Source organism: Pelophylax lessonae (assembly GCF_965119305.1).
Source record: "Pelophylax lessonae genome assembly, chromosome: 2".
Lineage (NCBI taxonomy): Eukaryota > Metazoa > Chordata > Amphibia > Anura > Ranidae > Pelophylax > Pelophylax lessonae.
In genome coordinates this window covers 627846266-627864559 of record NC_138769.1, presented here as the reverse complement: position 1 = coordinate 627864559, position 18294 = coordinate 627846266, and the positions used below count along the sequence as shown (strand labels likewise).

The window sequence follows — 18294 nt, the reverse complement described above, 5'->3', positions numbered from 1 at the left end:
GCATAGGAACAGCGCCCATCCGCCTCTATTCTTCAACCGACCGACCATTCGGTAACTTGCAAGTCGGATCGAGCAACGTGGCATGGCGTCTCTCATTGTTAAGGGCGGAAGTATGGGCAACGTCCTGCTTGATTGCATGCGAGTCCAGCTGCGCCTGCGCACGGAGGGTTATATGATGAGGTGATCGCGCCGTGCACTCATGCCCTCAGTGGAAGTCTGACGAAACGCGTCAAGGCGTGAGTGCGCGGTCGCCTTAACGAGAGACGCCACGTTGCTCGATCCGACTTGCAAGTTACCGAATGGTCGGTCGGTTGGAGAATAGAGGCGGATGGGCGCTGTTCCTATGCATTCGTGAATGCCCTTTTTTATGCTGATATTGTGAGTAGCACTTTGAGGGGTATGGGGGACTTGTGTGTTTTTCAATAAATCTTTATGGAATTACGTTATGTGTCCCCTGTTGTGCTTACACTTACATGAGCATATGGGAGTTTAAGAAAAGGATCTTTGGTGTGAGTCAAGTGGTCGGTGCCGGTGGTCCAGTGGTGGAAGGAGCCTCTGATGTATACAGGCTTATATCTTACATCGATCTGGCGAGTCTCCATTTTGATGGGTGATCAAGGCTTGCTGGTGGAGGCACACAGAATTTGCGTTTAGTTGCACTTTCTTTTCACCATCCTGTTCTAGCTGCACTTTTTAATGGACTGCTTTTGGCTCAATGATATTCCTATCTTCAACGGGTGCATTTGAACTCTGATGGACATTCATTTTGATGAGTTTTAACCGTTTATTTAGAATACATGTTAGCGCTGCTAGTGTTACGGATTAGCTTGGTTGAGTATAATCAGTCACACCTGTTTTAGCTTTCATCTATTTGGTTATAGCAGCAGCTTCAGCCTTTGGGGCTTTGCATTTTATACCAATATTTTATAGTAGCTCTTGGTACATTAGCGCTGGGTGAGTGAGATTGATCATTCAACGCAGTGTTTGGCTTCTTGCTCCTTTTTTACATAAAACAAAACATGGCAACAAGTAAACAAATGAAATGATCCCTGTTCAGAAGTCTGCATACCATTATTTCTTAATACTATGTATTGCCCTGTTTAGCATTAATGACAGCGTGCTGTTTTTTGTAACAGTGGTCTATGACGCCCCGAATTCTTGAAGGTGGTTTAGCTGCCCATTCGTCTTGGCAGAATGCCTCCAGGTCATACAAAGTCTTTGGTCATCTTGCATGAACCACACGTTTGAGATCTCTCCAGAGTGAGGAGTGGGGATGATATTAAGGTCAGGAGACTGATGGCCACTCCAGAAACGTCACCTTTCTGTGCAGTAACCACTGGAGGGTCAACTTGGCCTTGTGCTTAAGTTCATACGACATGCTGGAAAGTCAAGGAGCACCCCATGCGCAGCTTTCGTGCAGAAAAATGGAAATTGTCTACCAGTATTTTCAAACAACATGCCTCATGTATCTTGCCATCAAAATTTCACAAGATTCCCCGTGCCTTTAGAGCTCAAACAACCCTAAAACATCAGTGAGCCACCATCATGCTTCATGGTGGGGATGGTATTCCTGTTGATATAGGCCTTGTTGACCCCTCTCCAAACATAGCACTTTTGGTTGTGACAATAAAGCTCTATTTTGGTCCCATTACTCCAGATTACATACAGTGAGCCAGATGATGTGAAGTTTGTCAAGGTGTTGTTGGGCATATTGTAACTGGGCTTTATTGTGGCACTGGTGAAGTCAAGTCTTGTTTCTGGCAATTCGACCATGCACCTCATTTTTGTTCAAGCATCATCGTATTGTGCTCCCTAAAACAACCACACTATTGTTTTCCAGAGCAGCCTGCGTTTCCCCTGAGGTTACCTGTGGATTTTTCTGGCAGTTGTGGCTGCAATCTTTCTTGGTCTAACCTTGGCTTGGTATCAAGACATCCCCTGAATTTTCCAATTCTTAATATGCGATTGAACAGTACTGATTGGCATATCCAAGGCTTTGGATAGCTTTTTATATCCTTTTTGATTTTTAGAAAGTTCAATTCTCTTGTTACGGAGGTCTTTTGACATTTTTTTTGCTCCCCATGGCTCAGTACCTAGCATACTCAGTCCATCCATTGTATGTCTCTTCAGTCCTGAACAATACCAGGCCAGCAACCCTGAGCTGAAATGTCCCATTTAACAGTGGTTGGAATGCCACAGGTGAATGCTTCACTTCCAGCCGCAGCCAGGTCTAGTTTGCGTTAAATTAGGGCGCAAAAAGAGAAAAAAAAAAAAAAAAAAAAAAAAAAAAAAAAGCACCTGTTAAACCGGGGGGGGGGGGGGGTTGGATAATGGCTGTATTTAACGTGTGTTTTTCTGTGAAATGCATTTTCCAAAGTTAAATGACGCTTAGTGAATCGATCCCCAGTCTTTGTTATCCATCAGGCTTGGCCCACCTCACACAAGTCAAAGACACTATTACCAGCTGTCACCAAAACCGGAATAAAAAAATCAATCCTAAAATAGGACACTCCAGAATTATATATATTTTGCCTTCAGAACTGCCCTAATTCTATACGGCATAGAAATTTTGTATTAGTGAGTAATTCGTTTAGGCCACCATATTTTACCTTAGGTCACCGTACTTTACAATTAATTTAGAATCTAACCCTCATTAGTTGAATTGGTGAACACACCTGCACAATGCCTACAAAGGAAGTGAACGTGCACGAACTCTGGGCTGAGCCTTCCAGAAAAGATACAATAAAATCGTTATTGCACATTACTTCAAACATGCAATATCGCCAATTCTACTTTGGTGGTGTTGATTTATAATTAAAGGTATACCACTTACCTGCTGGAAAGCCCATGACATTAAATATTCTATCCAGCTGGTCGTGGTGGTAAGGGTTGCTAGTCTTTATGTCTTCTTGACGACAGTGAAATATTGGCTCCGACGTTAGAAGCTCTGCAAATATACATCCTATAGCCCAAATATCTGGGGAAAAAACATGCAGTATGATAGTTACTTTAAAAAAGCAAGACAAAAAAAAAAAAAAAAAAATCATAGTGCTCACATTTTAAACACACACACATCCTTTTTCCTATGTCACACTGTGGTCACAAAGCTATCCTTACAATGTAAAGATAAAGCACAATGACCATCAACCATTGGTACTTATAATTAAATATCTGGGAATTACCAACAAGTGCTGGAGACATTTTGAACAGAGGTGTGCGTGATAGTGCAGGTCCATGGCACTCGCAGAAATAACCTGAATGACTGTATGGGCATCATTCACCCTAGAAGAGTACTGTGCTGGATTGCAGAATTGTGCTCTGCTCTGCAGAGAAACCTAAGGAGGGGCAAGTATTGCAACATTTTTTTTCTCTCTTTCATTTTTAGAGCTGCTGGGGGGCCATTTAAAAAGTGCAGGGGTTTTAAAAACCTCTCTGTGCAAAACACATGTGCACACTGAGGAACAACTGCCCTTCAACACACATTCCCACAAATGGAGGCAAATACACAAAAAAATAAAAACATTAAAGTACGCCAATAAACAGCAAAACGATTTGACACAAACAATTCTGTCATAAAGGCAGTTTAGGTAATTTGATTACTCTACTCTCCAGAACTCTAAGCAAGCAAATTCTCTCCAACTGCCAAGAGACTTGCACTGGCTCTAAAAAAGTATTAACCCCCCTTGGAAGGTTTCAAAACTTTTGAATCAGAATGGATTTAAAAGATGCTTTTTTGTTTTTACACCAGTCAAGATAAACAGATTATTTCATGTCAAAGTGGAAACAGATCTTTGTAAGCTAGAAATGCACCTCCTTCAAATCCGTATTTAGTAGGTGCACCTTTGCCGGCAATTACTGCCTTGTGCAAAGTGGATAGAGACCTATATACATACAAACTAATCTGGACAGTGCAATTTTTCCCCCAATTTCCCCTTTGTAAAATTGCTTAGGGATTGATAACAGCTTTTTACAAGTCAGCCACAAATTCTCTGTAGGATTCAAATCTAGACTGAGTTAGTAATTTCAGGACATTAACAATCACACAAAAAAAAAAAAAAACACCACAACAAATAACACTGTCTACTCACCAATAGCTTTGGTATAATGCCTGGCTCCTAGGAGCAGCTCTGGAGCTCGATACCAGAATGTAACAACTACTGGATCTAAATCTGCTAAAGGCTTTAAAGGTGAATTAAATAATCGTGCAAACCCCATGTCCGCTGAAAAACAAAACATACATGAGTACGTGAGTACAGGTCATAAAGAAAGACTGATCGACAAACAAATAGTCTGGCTGCAGGATTTGACCAGTTACTATGATTTATTGGAAAATTAGCAAAAAATAACTGCTAAAACCACAACAAAGTTCTATGTAATGGCTGCTTTTTTTTTTCTATAAGATTAGATGGGGAAAAATAAACCCACAACACTGCCCCACCTCTTCAACTCGTCCAATTGAAGAATGCTTTGCATTAATTTAGGAAATCCAAAGTAATCTTTGAATGGCGCCTGTGATGATATAACCTGACCTCCTGGGCTCACAATGTATTAGGGCAGCCACTTGGCATGGGGCCGGGAAGTGGAGATTCTTGAAATAGTGGTGTCTGCTTCAGTGATTTCCAGCTTTGCAGAGTTGCATTGGTCAAAACTGGTCCAATGTAGCTATGTAAAAAAAATGCCATATGCAGAATTCTTCTTTAAGCTTTGAAAAGGACAGCTAGAAGCTGATTGGTTGCCATGCACAGCTGCTCCAGATTAGGTCGGCTCTAATCCTAGTAATTTTTTTTTCTTCTTTACAGCACTTCTATATGTAGAAATAGAGTTAAAAGGGAGTATGGAAACAAATGATTTAATCAGTGTAGACCAGTGTTTCTCAATGTTTTTCAGTCACGGCACTCTTTAAAATTTTGCACAATCTCGAGGCACCCTATTCTAAAATGAAAAAACTGATAGTTTTACATAATGCAGCAACATCCCCAGACATAGGATACCCAACGTTAGAGGTGATTTATTCTTCCAAAGCAAACACACCTTTGCACACTAGTATTCCAGCTTTTCTCTTCTCCTCAGTTTCTCTTTCTCATTTAGCTGTGACCCCAATACTGATGGAGAGGGGCAGGGGAGGGGCTAACAAGGATGCTGTGCAGGCGCCCAACATCCTTCTTACCAACCAGTGACATTATTGTTAGGAGGCTGGTGGTTGGATGGTTGAAATGGTGCACAATGAAAACTTGTGGCTTTGTGTAACTAAAGCGCATGCTTGATCCACCTGCTGACTTGTATACAATTTTTGGGCAATTTTAGGCATTCTACTTGAGTACCCCTGAAGAAACCTGAAGGAACCCTGGTTGAAAAAGGATGGTGTAGCAGATGGGTCGATTTGTAAGTCTTGACACACGTGAACACGCCATGTATTCCATTTACATCCTCTGATGTACATTATAAAATGCATTAACATTCAATTCAGAGCACGTTACAATATGTATTAAAAAAAAACGACTACACATGTCAACACACGTTGACGTGAAATTTGATTTGCTTCCACTGATTTGAATTGAAAACACACCGGGAGAAAAAAAAAAACAAAAAAAGTGTGCATCTATTCCCAGTCGCCACACTGAAAAACAGATTTTCATCACGAAACGTGTCCCCTGCTGCTGTTAAAATATATTAAATGTACTGCAACCTGGAATGCGGGGACTCATTTTCTTTTCTGACTGATTACCCAGAGTACAACAAGCCAGAACATCACTTAGATTTTACAGGTATGTATACATCTTCTTGAAGAGAATTGTTCGGTTTACACTTTACTTTAAAAACTATAGTTAACTACCACAACTAAAGCATGTTCTCATTCACATTAGATAACTACAGGCAGCTTACTTTTTAAAATCAGACAGACGGTCAAGCAGCATGCTAAGAGGTTCCCCAATGGTGCTGGTCCACCCACTGTACATTCCCCAAAAACAAAGGACAGACCAATCTTAACTCTTAAAGGTAAAGTAGGGTAGTGTTTCTACATTTTTCTTTTGTCGTGGTTAGTGTCATTATAAAAAAACAAAAACAAAACCATTTTGTATTTTATTTTAGATAAATACTAGCAGTGTGTGTATTCACTGAACAGGATGAATATGGCTGTGTGTGTCAGTGTTTTTGTTTGTAGAAGTATGTGCTGGTGTGATATTCACAAGTGCAAATGTTTGTGTCAATGAGTGCAAAAAGGCAAGACAGTACGGTGTCAGCAACTGCAGAAGTAAACACTGGTGCGATAGCTGCAAATATGCATGTAACTACGATATTGGCTAGTACAAAAGTGTGTGGATGTACAGTGTTATTTATTACAGAAGTGCATGTCATTGTGGGTTTGGGGAGTGCAAAGGCCAGGTGGGAGTGCCAACCCACTCCCCCTCTTCGGAAAGAAGAGGGATCACTCCCCCTCTTCGGAAAGGTATATAAATAAAGTCAGAGAGCTGGAAGGCCAGGCTATGGATGCAGTCTGGTGCCCTGACTTTACTACACTGTACAGGAAGTGATGAGATTGTTCTGCTGCTCACTTCCTTTGGACATGCATGCACAAGTGCCACCAGAGGATATTGTAATGGAAGCAACCTACCAAACTCTTGCACCCGTGCATGCCTGGGTTAAACACCTGTATATACACACTATATACCTTCTCTGCACCCTGCTATTGCTCGGGAGGTGAGGGGGTGCACTTAGCTGGTCCTTCACTTTCTGGGTTTTCATTATTTTTATACATACTGCTAGTCCTTTGATATAGTGGCTGCATTTGTTTTCCTTCTTCAGTTTTTGCCCTTTTAAAAAGAGAAAATACATTTGGCAACCCTGTAAACACCACACTTCCTGTTCCTGTGTGGCTATGCTTACTCCTCCACTCTATTGAGGGTGCCACACAGGCTTGACTTTAAACTTGTCAGGAAGTTTTCATCTTTATTACACAGAGAGGGGGAAATTAGTAGTTTACATAAGAGAATATTATTTTATTCCAGTTTAGCTGACAGTAGTGATAAGGGCATTTCTAGAAATAACATGCAAGCGACTTTCTTTTTACATGGAAGGCCAAATTCCCCCTGCAGCAGGCGTTCTCCTGTTTTTCACCCACGCATCATTCTATGTCACGCATTGACCTGATCCTACTATCCTATCCAGGGCTTCTCCCCCAGGTCACTCTCTGATCACAGCCCTTATTGGGTGGTGATCAGACTGCACCATGACTAACTGCCTCCGGCCTGGCGTCGCAACCCGGCATGGTTATCCCTGCTGCCTGAGGAAGCCTCGCTGGATGCTTGTTGGGGACAGTTCTTCTTGGATAATGAGGGCACAGCTCCCCCCCTAGTGGTGTGGGAGGCGTTTAAATTGCATGCAAGGGCCACCCTGACATCCCAGATCAAGCGATATAAAGCAGGCTCCGCCGAGGCACATTCTCGGGTGGAGGTCGATTTCCTGTCGGCCGAGGCCGATTACCTGGCTGATCCCTCTCCCACCAATGCATCACGGCTTAAAATTGTTGTTGAGAGCGTTCGTCCAGATAGAATATGAGAAGGCCAAATTGAAGTTGTTCTTTCAAAAACAGAGGATCTTTGAACACGGAGAACGGGCGGGGAAACTGTTGGCCTATCTGGTACACTGTGAGGACAGACCGCCAGTAGTTATCACCCTGCGGACTAACACGGGGACCTCTTTGACTGACCCGGGGGAGGTGACGGAACGGTTTCGTTCCTTCTTTAGTAAGCTCTACACTTCACAGGCCCCGACAGACCCTACTGACATGCGAGCATTCCTTGACCTCATTGAGTTTCCCAGACTTACGGAGGAACAGGTGGAGCTTCTAGATGCGCCCCTCATGGAGGAGGAAATTGCGGAGGCCGTGTCCAGGTTCCCTAGATCAAAATCCCCGGGTACGGATGGGCTCCCTATTGAATTTTATGCCCACTACTCAGAACTTCTCCTGCCGAAGCTACTCATGCTATTCAACGCCATGTTTGAGGACTTCACCTTGCCCATGTCTTTGTGGGAGGCCCTGACAGTACTGATCCCAAAGCCAGGCTAGGATCCCCATATCCAGGAATCCTACCGCCCCATCTCTCTTCTGCAGGCGGATTTGAAAATCCTGGCCAAAATCCTTTCCACCCGCCTAAACCAAGTGATACTGTCACTTATTCACGAGGACCAGTCTGGCTTCATGCCGGGCAAGAAAACCTCCTTTAACCTTCGTAGATTATTTATAAACATTCAAGCTCGTCATGAGAACACTGGTAGGAGGGTAGTGGTGACATTGGACACGGCTAAAGCCTTTCGACTCCATTGAGTGGAACTTCCTCTGGGAGTGTTTGGAGAGATTTGGGTTTTGCCCTTGCTTTGTTAAATATACAATTGCAAAGAGATTGGGACTTTAGATGAGAGACATAACTTGACAAGACTGGTGGAACAAAATGACTTCATTTATTGATATATGCACAAATTTTGCATGTAGAAACATGATACATAAATACAAACATCATAGATGGTATAAAATTCAATGGCAAGGCTAAACACCCCCAAGCCAGATTCAAATAGACCAGCATGACAATGTAAAAAAAGTAACAGAGTATAAAAATACATCATAACCCTTCGTAACTGACGCGTTTCGTGGACTAAACTTTCCACTTCTTCAAGAGTAGGTATATGATCCGTATCTATAAGAGATATATATAAGAGACATTGTATTATATGATGGTAAAGAGACTGGGGGGGGGGGGGGAAATTCCCACGTTCCCGCAAACTTACACAGTGAGACTGGCAGTGAAGCATAGCTGGAGGCAGAGACCCAAACGCCTCCCACGGGAGCTGAGGGAGCATACGGTCCGCGGACAAGGCGAAGGACACCGCACACAAAAGAGATATGAATGAAAGTGATGAGATTGATGCTGGTAATCACGTAAACTCAGTATCTATATGGAATGAGTAAAAGGAAGTGATTACTGAGTATGTATTAAATGGATTGTATAGAAGTATCTATATAAAATAAGTAAAGGGGAGTATTTAGGAGTATGTATTGATTAGATTGTATAGAGAAACTTCATGTTACTTGCATATAAATATATTAAAATTTGAGTAAGGATATAAACTGAAAAAGTGTGTGTAAAAAGCAAAGTCAAGTAGGTAAGGGAATAGCCAAGTAGCCATGCTACCGTGGGAGGCGTTTGGGTCTCTGCCTCTGCCTCCAGCTATGCTTCACTGCCAGTCTCACTGTGTAAGTTTGCGGGAACGTGGGAATTTTTTCCCCTCCCCCCCCCCCAGTCTCTTTACCATCATATAATACAATGTCTCATATATATATCTTATAGATACGGATCATATACCTACTCTTGAAGAAGTGGAAAGTTTAGTCCACGAAACGCGTCAGTTACGAAGGGTTATGATGTATTTTTATACTCTGTTACTTTTTTTACATTGTCATGCTGGTCTATTTGAATCTGGCTTGGGGGTGTTTAGCCTTGCCATTGAATTTTATACCATCTATGATGTTTGTATTTATGTATCATGTTTCTACATGCAAAATTTGTGCATATATCAATAAATGAAGTCATTTTGTTCCACCAGTCTTGTCAAGTTATGTCTCTCATCTAAAGTCCCAATCTCTTTGCAATTGTATATTGATATTAGGGATGGAGACGCACGGCAATTCCCACTGTGCGCCTCATTTAAAATCCCGCCCTTTCCCTTCTCTTTTTACCGAATCAGGGATGGAGAGACATGACATTGACAGACAGGGTTATATTGGAATAATTAGATATGTGCGCTCCTAGGTCGCAGGATGTCTAGGCGCACCAAAGAAGAAGTAACTAAAAAGTGCCACATCCTAATTAACAGAATTGAGAGTGGGGGAAAAAGAGATTGGACTTTATAGGCACCAATATAAAATGGTATGTTCTTTATTAGAAAAATTTTTTACAAAAACACATACATAATAAACCACAAAAAAAAAAAGGGGACATATAAAAAAAGCAACATGTCATATACATTAATAATTGCAGTATGGCGGCAGAGCCTACAAAAAGTAGTGCAAGTCACATAGCCTTATCAGATATTGGTTATTACACAGTGTTCACAAGTGATACAAGGAAGACCTGTGTTCATGAGGCGGCCCTGGAGAAGGGATAACCGTCTCCAAAGGGTCGTCTGTATATAGTAGACGCAGATGTTAGGTTGAATCCCAGCTGCTCTACATGTTTCGCTTAACCTATTAAGCTTCTTCTGGAGCATATGGTAAAGACAAACATCTGCATAAAGACAAAGCATTAACAATGAATATTCTTATGTAAGGACACAACGTTTACATTTTTAAACAAACACAAAACAAGACAAGTTGTTATACAGTCATGACTGAGTAGATCTAATAGTCAGTCAGCACATAATTGCACATAATAGTGTGTCAGGATCCACAGCCTTAACATACTATTGGTAAGACTACATGATCTTTTGAATAACTATTCTCTTAAATGGCGCTCTATTGTGCTTATTATTCTTAACCTTTACAGGTCCATTGGCATGTGAGCTTTCTGTCTCACTGGTCCGTGATTTGGGTCTGTGGGCTGGGGCTTTTCTCCCCACTTGGTCGCCACACATGATTTCTCTATGGGACCATACCCTCCATAGTAACAAGCCAATATTTTGCTTTATATTTATGTGAGTATTACTCATTAACTCCTTCATTTCTGCTTTATCACAGCTTGGTGTTTGTGGCCACCTATTATAGTGGGGATGCCTATTTTTTCATCCTAGGCACCCTAACCTCCATCTTCAGCTTACTGATGCATGTTATTATATTCTTTTGGAATTTTTCTCTTTTTACCTACCACCATTACTCTCATTAAGTAATATGTGTAACACTAATTCTGGTATTAACTTGGGGTCTCTCTTAAACTATATTCATCTAGTTGCACGGAGGTGAAGTGCTGGACAACTATCCTCATCCTAATCTTCCCTTCAAATTGACTCATTTTCAATCATTGTGTATCATACTTATTACATCATTTATTTTAGGCTACTCCAAGCTCTATATCCTATGATAGTTTGGACGTTTCTACTTGGCTCCTTTTTCTAACTGCAGCGTACCGATCCCCCTCGTTATTACCCTTTCCAGCCTTTATGGCATGATTCATCAGAAAGTTCTTTCACCTGTAATAATTTTTTTCAGGTACGTACTTTGTTCAGTATATTGTTGCTGTTTTGCTTATCCTTCCGGTTATACCCCAGTCTACTTTAATACCAAGCCTTGGTCCCTACGTCTGGCTCTATGTCTCTGGGCATGGCTAGCACTCCTAAACGCTCAGGCTCTTTTCTTTTCAAACCCTTTTTTCTTTTCTCTCTCTCTTTTATCCTTCTTACCTTTCCTGTTTCTCCCTTTCTTTCCTTTCTCCAGTTCACTTCCTCCTTCCCTTCCTTCTCTCCTGGCCACCCGGCTTTCTTATTCTCACTTTCCTTACTCATTTTCTCTTGGTTCTCTGCTGTGACAAGGGTATGGCATGCAGCCTCAGAATGCAATTATGTGCTGACTGACTATTAGATCTACTCAGTCATGACTGTATAACAACTTGTCTTGTTTTGTGTTTGTTTAAAAATGTAAACGTTGTGTCCTTACATAAGAATATTCATTGTTAATGCTTTGTCTTTATGCAGATGTTTGTCTTTACCATATGCTCCAGAAGAAGCTTAATAGGTTAAGCGAAACATGTAGAGCAGCTGGGATTCAACCTAACATCTGCGTCTACTATATACAGACGACCCTTTGGAGACGGTTATCCCTTCTCCAGGGCCGCCTCATGAACACAGGTCTTCCTTGTATCACTTGTGAACACTGTGTAATAACCAATATCTGATAAGGCTATGTGACTTGCACTACTTTTTGTAGGCTCTGCCGCCATACTGCAATTATTAATGTATATGACATGTTGCTTTTTTTATATGTCCCCTTTTTTTTTTTGTGGTTTATTATGTATGTGTTTTTGTAAAAAATTTTTCTAATAAAGAACATACCATTTTATATTGGTGCCTATAAAGTCCAATCTCTTTTTCCCCCACTCTCAAGACAGGGTTATATAACATTGTTTTACTGTGCACTGACCGCATACGATGGCTTATATCCCTTGGCCCAATACGCTATGTCAGTACAGATTCCCTCCGGATCAGTTGGGGGTTTCTTTGCACTCCAAACACATTTATTAACCTGATATATTTTTTGTACTCCATATATATGCTACAACTGTACATACATTGTATCAATTGCTGACTGGTCAACCAGTCTTTACCTTTTGCTGCACAGCGCCCCTGGCAGTGCTTGCTGATGGGCGTGGACGTTTCCTACTGTCCTCCCCGGGAGCTGCGCCCTGCGCCGACGTGTGACGTCATTTTGGCGCCAACGCGCCGACGGCTGTTTCTCCACCCTAGTGCATTTAGAGGCAGTCCGCTGGATGGTTTGGCATCCTGCCTGCCGTTCCTGCGGGTCCTCATGCATGCACCGACGTGACGCTGGGAGCCTTATTGTCGGTGGCCAACGGCGAAGTCGGAGCACACTCTCTGCTCACTGTGGTATCTTATCTTCCGTTCATTCACATCTCTACCTCTGCATTTCTTACAGGTTTACGGCTTTTCATTTCAGCCAACACTCCACTGTACCAGCACCATCACTATTCGGTTTCAATTCACTTTAACTTTTCACTGGTTTATTTCACCTTCTCACTGGTATACTATAATCACCAGTTTTTCTCATTTTTGTTGCATGGCTACTTGGCTATTCCCTTACCTACTTGACTTTGCTTTTTACACACACTTTTTCAGTTTATATCCTTACTCAAATTTTAATATATTTATATGCAAGTAACATGAAGTTTCTCTATACAATCTAATCAATACATACTCCTAAATACTCCCCTTTACTTATTTTATATAGATACTTCTACACAATCCATTTAATACATACTCAGTAATCACTTCCTTTTACTCATTCCATATAGATACTGAGTTTACGTGATTACCAGCATCAATCTCATCACTTTCATTCATATCTCTTTTGTGTGCGGTGTCCTTCGCCTTGTCCGCGGACCGTATGCTCCCTCCCTCAGCTCCCGTGGGAGGCGTTTGGGTCTCTGCCTCTGCCTCCAGCTATGCTTCACTGCCAGTCTCACTGTGTAAGTTTGCGGGAACGTGGGAATTTCCCCCCCCCCCCCCAGTCTCTTTACCATCATATAATACAATGTGTCTCTTATATATATCTCTTTAGATACGGATCATATACCTACTCTTGAAGAAGTGGAAAGTTTAGTCCACGAAACGCGTCAGTTACGAAGGGTTAGGATGTATTTTTATACTCTGTTACTTTTTTTACATTGTCATGCTGGTCTATTTGAATCTGGCTTGGGGGTGTTTAGCCTTGCCATTGAATTTTATACTATCTATCTATGATGTTTGTATTTATGTATCATGTTTCTACATGCAAAATTTGTGCATATATCAATAAATGAAGTCATTTTGTTCCACCAGTCTTGTCAAGTTATGTCTCTCATCTAAAGTCCCAATCTCTTTGCAATTGTATATTGATATTAGGGATGGACACGCACGGCAATTCCCACTGTGCGCCTCATTTAAAGTCCCGCCCTTTCCCCTCTCTTTTTGCTTTGTTAAATGGGTGAGATTGCTATACAGTGCTAAAGTGGCAAAGGTGCTGGCGAACGGCTGGACCTCAGCTATGTTTTCACTCACCAGGGGAACTAAACAGGGATGCCCACTCTCCCCATTCCTCTATGCTCTGGTGGCTGAACCACTCGCTATAGCTATCAGAGCCCACCCGGACATATACAGACTATGTGCAGGGCCATTGACTGAAAAGATTAGTACGTATGCGGATGACCTGCTTTTATATCTTGCGGATCCTGATGATTCCCTGACCACGGCCCTCTCCCTCATAGAACAGTTTGGCAGGTATTCTGGTCTGCAAATGAATTGGGACACGTCTCAGGTTCTCCCCCCTCTACAACACTTCGCCCTCGGTGCCCCCCTTGGTTTTACCCCTGCAGCGGGAGCCTCGTATAAAATACCTTGGTGTACATGTCACGGCCAACCCCCGGGACTACATCTCAAATATTCAGCCCCTCTATGGTTTAATTAAATCTAAGAAACAGGTTTGGTCTAAGCTGCCCCTGGGTGTCATGGGCAGAGCCAAACTTAATACAATGGTCCTTTTGCCAAAGTTTTTGTATATCCTCTGGCACTCTCCAATTTACTTACCCCTAAAATATTTTAAACAAATGGAGTCCTTTCTTAAAGCTTTTGTCTGGGGCAAGAGTAGGCAAAACTCTCCTGGCGTAAACTTAAAAACCCTTCTAACTTGGGAGGTGTAGCATTACCGGATTTCAATCTTTATTATCTAGCTGCCCAGTTATCACACCTTTTCCACCTTAATGAAACTGACAACTCGTTTTCTTGTGTTGCTATGCCTCAGGTGGTCCCTCCCAACTGCTGACCCCATAGCTGTTATTTTGCGGGGAGTGTGTGGCTCTGAGACCAGGGGAGAACCCAATTCCCTGCTGTACCATTCTAGCCGGGTTTGGGAGGTTGTGATGGACAGAATGCACTACCCTTTGCTACACACCTTTACTCCCCTGTGGCATAACATGGCCCTGGCGGAGTTTTGCTCACTACCAGACTCCGCAATGTGGAGTAGCAGGGGAATCCATTACCTCTCACACCTCCTGCGGGGGGACTGCCCTGGACACATTCGATGCTCTGCGTACAACCTTCTCCCTACCTGACCATATCAGATAAGGCATGCATTCCGGACCCAGTTCCCATCTGCCCCCCCCCCTCCGATTGAGCACATCCCTATATTGGAATTACTTAAAGGCACTGATCCGCACCATCTTATTTCTATCTTGTTCGCAGAACTACATACGGCCCCTTCCACTGTCATAGCCTACACTGTTAAAACTCGCTGGGATTCCGATGTGGGTGTCATGGAGGATCAGGACTGGAGTGAGGCCCTTGACACGTGTCAACGGGTATCCCCTAAGCTATCTGACTGTCTCAATCAGCTGTTTATTGTACATCAGTCCTATCTCACTCCTCTTGGCCTGGCGCGATATCGACCCGGTGTCCCTCCAGATTGCCCGGTGTGCCGCTCGGCTCCGGGCTCATTCTTTCACTTGCTCTGGCGCTGCCCACAGATACAGGGATATTGAAACAAATTGTGACCTTCCTACATGACAAGATGGGGTCTCCCATTCAGCTGGACCCCAAACAGTGTCGCCTGGGTGTATACCCAGATGAAAACATGGACAAGTTCCTGACCACATTTCTACAAGTCACACTCTTTCTGGCACAGAAATTGAGTGCTAGGCAGTGGATGCGTGAGCGTCCTCCCGCGTTCGCTGCGTGGCTGACTGAGGTTAATAATGTTCTCCCATATCACAAGCTCATGTATAAGCATGGAGGTTGCCCGGCTAAGTTCAACAAGATCTGGGATAGATGAATTCAGAGTTCAGATACCTGCAATTAATGTAGCATGGGTGTTCCCCTGTATCTGTTCCTTGTAGATGTGGAGATCTCCTACCTGTGTTGTCTTCTGCAATAGTAATTTATCATGTCCTGCATGTAAGCGCTAATTGTTCTTCTATACGCACAGTCTTGGTTATTGTTTTGTATTATGCTGACGTTTTTAAAAAAAAAATCTCTGTTTTGGAAAAAAAAAATAACAGTGCCGGTTCACATTTGTGCGGCTTGCGAGATTGCATGCAATACGGAGCGCACTGCTCCTTCATTACATGCGATCTCATGTGCGGATGCAAGTTCAGCCATACACTATGTATGGCTGAATTCGCACTGTATCCGCACCAAACACGCACGAGGCATTTTTTCAGCCGCATCAGAATCGGATCGCACAGTGGTTCACTAAGTTAGTTAGTTTTAAAATGTTTCATTGGGGTCTTTATTTTTTGTGTATTTGGATGTTTGCATTTATTAGGTTTTATTGCTTGTTACTTACTACTGTACTTTTTTTCCCATTAAATCACAAGAAAGAACATGCATTTTCTGTACTTTCTGAATGTGTTTTTAGCTTGAAAAAACTAATTATTAATTGGGTTAATTATACTTCAAAGCGGAGTTCCACTCGTTTTAAAATGTATTAATAGTCGTTACAAAAATGGTAGCTGCTAACTTTTAATAAACACGCAATCACCTGTACCATGATTCAGCTATACGGCTGCCCGAAGCCTCGATTCGGTGCTGGCATCACAAGTGTGGCAGCTTGTGGCTTCACAGCCAGGTGCGCAGTACACATGCGCGAGACGCTCTGCGCCTCCTTAGTGGCCGGGCAATCTTCTAGGACCTGTGACGTGTCCCAGAAGATTGCAGGGAGGGAGAGGCGAGAACTTCCGCTCGAGTCGCTTACAGAGCCAGAGAGAGAGAGTGGGAGCTGGGTACCTTTCAAAACTAGGTACCCCCCCCCCCCCAAAAAAAAAAAAATTACATGTCAAATGTGGCATGTAAGGGGGTGAGTAGTGCATTAACAAAGTTTCACTTTTGGGTGGAACTCTACTTTAAATAAAATCAAACAACCACTCTGGGTGGAGTACAAAACTTGTGTGAGGATGTCTCCTTATCGGGTACTGACATGTGAAATGGTTTTATTAAAGCACATTAGGTCTATACAAACCTATTTTTACTCGTCCTCGCTCTGGACCTTCACCCATGACTAAAATATTAGCGGGTTTCTGCATAAAAGGAAAAAAAAATAAAAATTACCTCATAGTTCTTAAATCCAATGATTTTTCAAACCAATATGATTATAAAAGCATCTATAGAGGATTACAAAATAATCACTAAACAGAAAATATATTTGCTTTACACATGTCCAACTCCATACAACAATTATTTGTGGTTTAATTAAAGAGTACCTCTTTTCAAAAAATATTAACTTTGAGTTAAAGTGGAACAGGGTCTGATCCCACACCAGTCCTCCATAGCTGCTTGGGAATAGGAGAAAAGTTCCCCCCAAACCCTAATATGGCCAAGACAGGCCAAGTTTGTCACCTACCTGAGTGCATTCTCCAATGCAGTGCCAACACAAGGCTGAAACACTACCTCTAGTGCATGGCTCTTCAAACTGTGGCCCTCCAGTCGTTCAGGAACTACAATTCCCATTATGCCTAGTCATGGCTGTGAATGTCAGAGTTTTACAATGCCTCATGGGATGTGTAGCTCCGCAACAGCTGGAGGCCTGTAGTTTGAGGATCCCTGCTCTAGTGGATTCCCCATAATAATGCAAGGAGACACCATCAGCTGAAAAGCCCAGCATTGGACCAGGAACAGTGAATGCTTTCAATATTGACTCAATATTGCTTTCAATATATTGAATATATCAGTATATTACTTTAAATTTGTCAAAATATCATTTTGAAGTTTACAGCTGCAAAAATCAGGTGCAAGATATGAAAACGAATTATATATATTTTATATATATATATATATTATATAATATACACACACAAACACATACATTCCAGTGGCTGCCACTGCACTTAGAGAACAAAAAATGGGCCTGGTGAGCAAAGACTGTAGTAAGTGTAATCCAAAAGAGTACTTACAGGTGAGCAGGGAACATACAGTGCAGATTGTACCTCTTGAAATAAAATCCTCACTGCATGTTCACCTCTCAAGACCTTTGATTGCCTCTCTCCCTTTGAAAATGAACACATATATATTAGGGCTGCAACGACTCGTCGACTACGAAAATTCGTCGACATGCGTGAAAGGCGTCGACGCGTCAACACGTGACGTCACACCCATCTCGCGCGCGTTGCATGTAAATTGCGGTAATGGCGACTTCCAGCAGCAGTCTACCAAAAAAAGCAGCGAGAGCACGATCACGATCGTCAAGGGTATGGGAATTCTTTCAACAGAGGCCAGATAAAATGGTCCTTTGTTCCCTTTGCAAAACTGAAATGGCGTACCACGGCAGCACAACTGCTATGCACGAGCACCTCAGAAGAAAACATCCTGGCGCACTCCGACCTCAAAAGGACGAGCCATCTTTGTAAGTACTAGTACTACTAATTACAATATAATGAATGCTAGCTGCTAGGTAAATACGGATATAGGATATATGCTGATGATTGCTCAGGCCGGGCCAGGGCTTTAGGTTTGCAGGCCAGCTCACTTAAATGTGTACAAGAAGGCACTTTGCATTTGCAGCCCTCAGTGTCTGTCTTGCTGATCTGGGGATTCCTCAGGGCATGATTG

The 18294-nt window shown here is 42.4% G+C and overlaps 1 protein-coding gene across 1 annotated transcript in view; it reads right to left on the bottom strand.

Annotated features, from left to right (window-relative positions):
* The window catches only part of CDK8 (cyclin dependent kinase 8), a 191351-nt gene that overhangs the window by 41617 nt on the left and 131440 nt on the right, over window positions 1–18294 (bottom strand). The window contains exons 5-7 of the mRNA XM_082244285.1: window positions 16709–16766; window positions 4089–4220; window positions 2834–2977 (exon numbers count right to left, since the gene is read on the bottom strand). Of these exons, the coding sequence (XP_082100411.1) occupies window positions 2834–2977; window positions 4089–4220; window positions 16709–16766 (334 nt within the window). The remainder of the gene's footprint in view (window positions 1–2833; window positions 2978–4088; window positions 4221–16708; window positions 16767–18294) is intronic.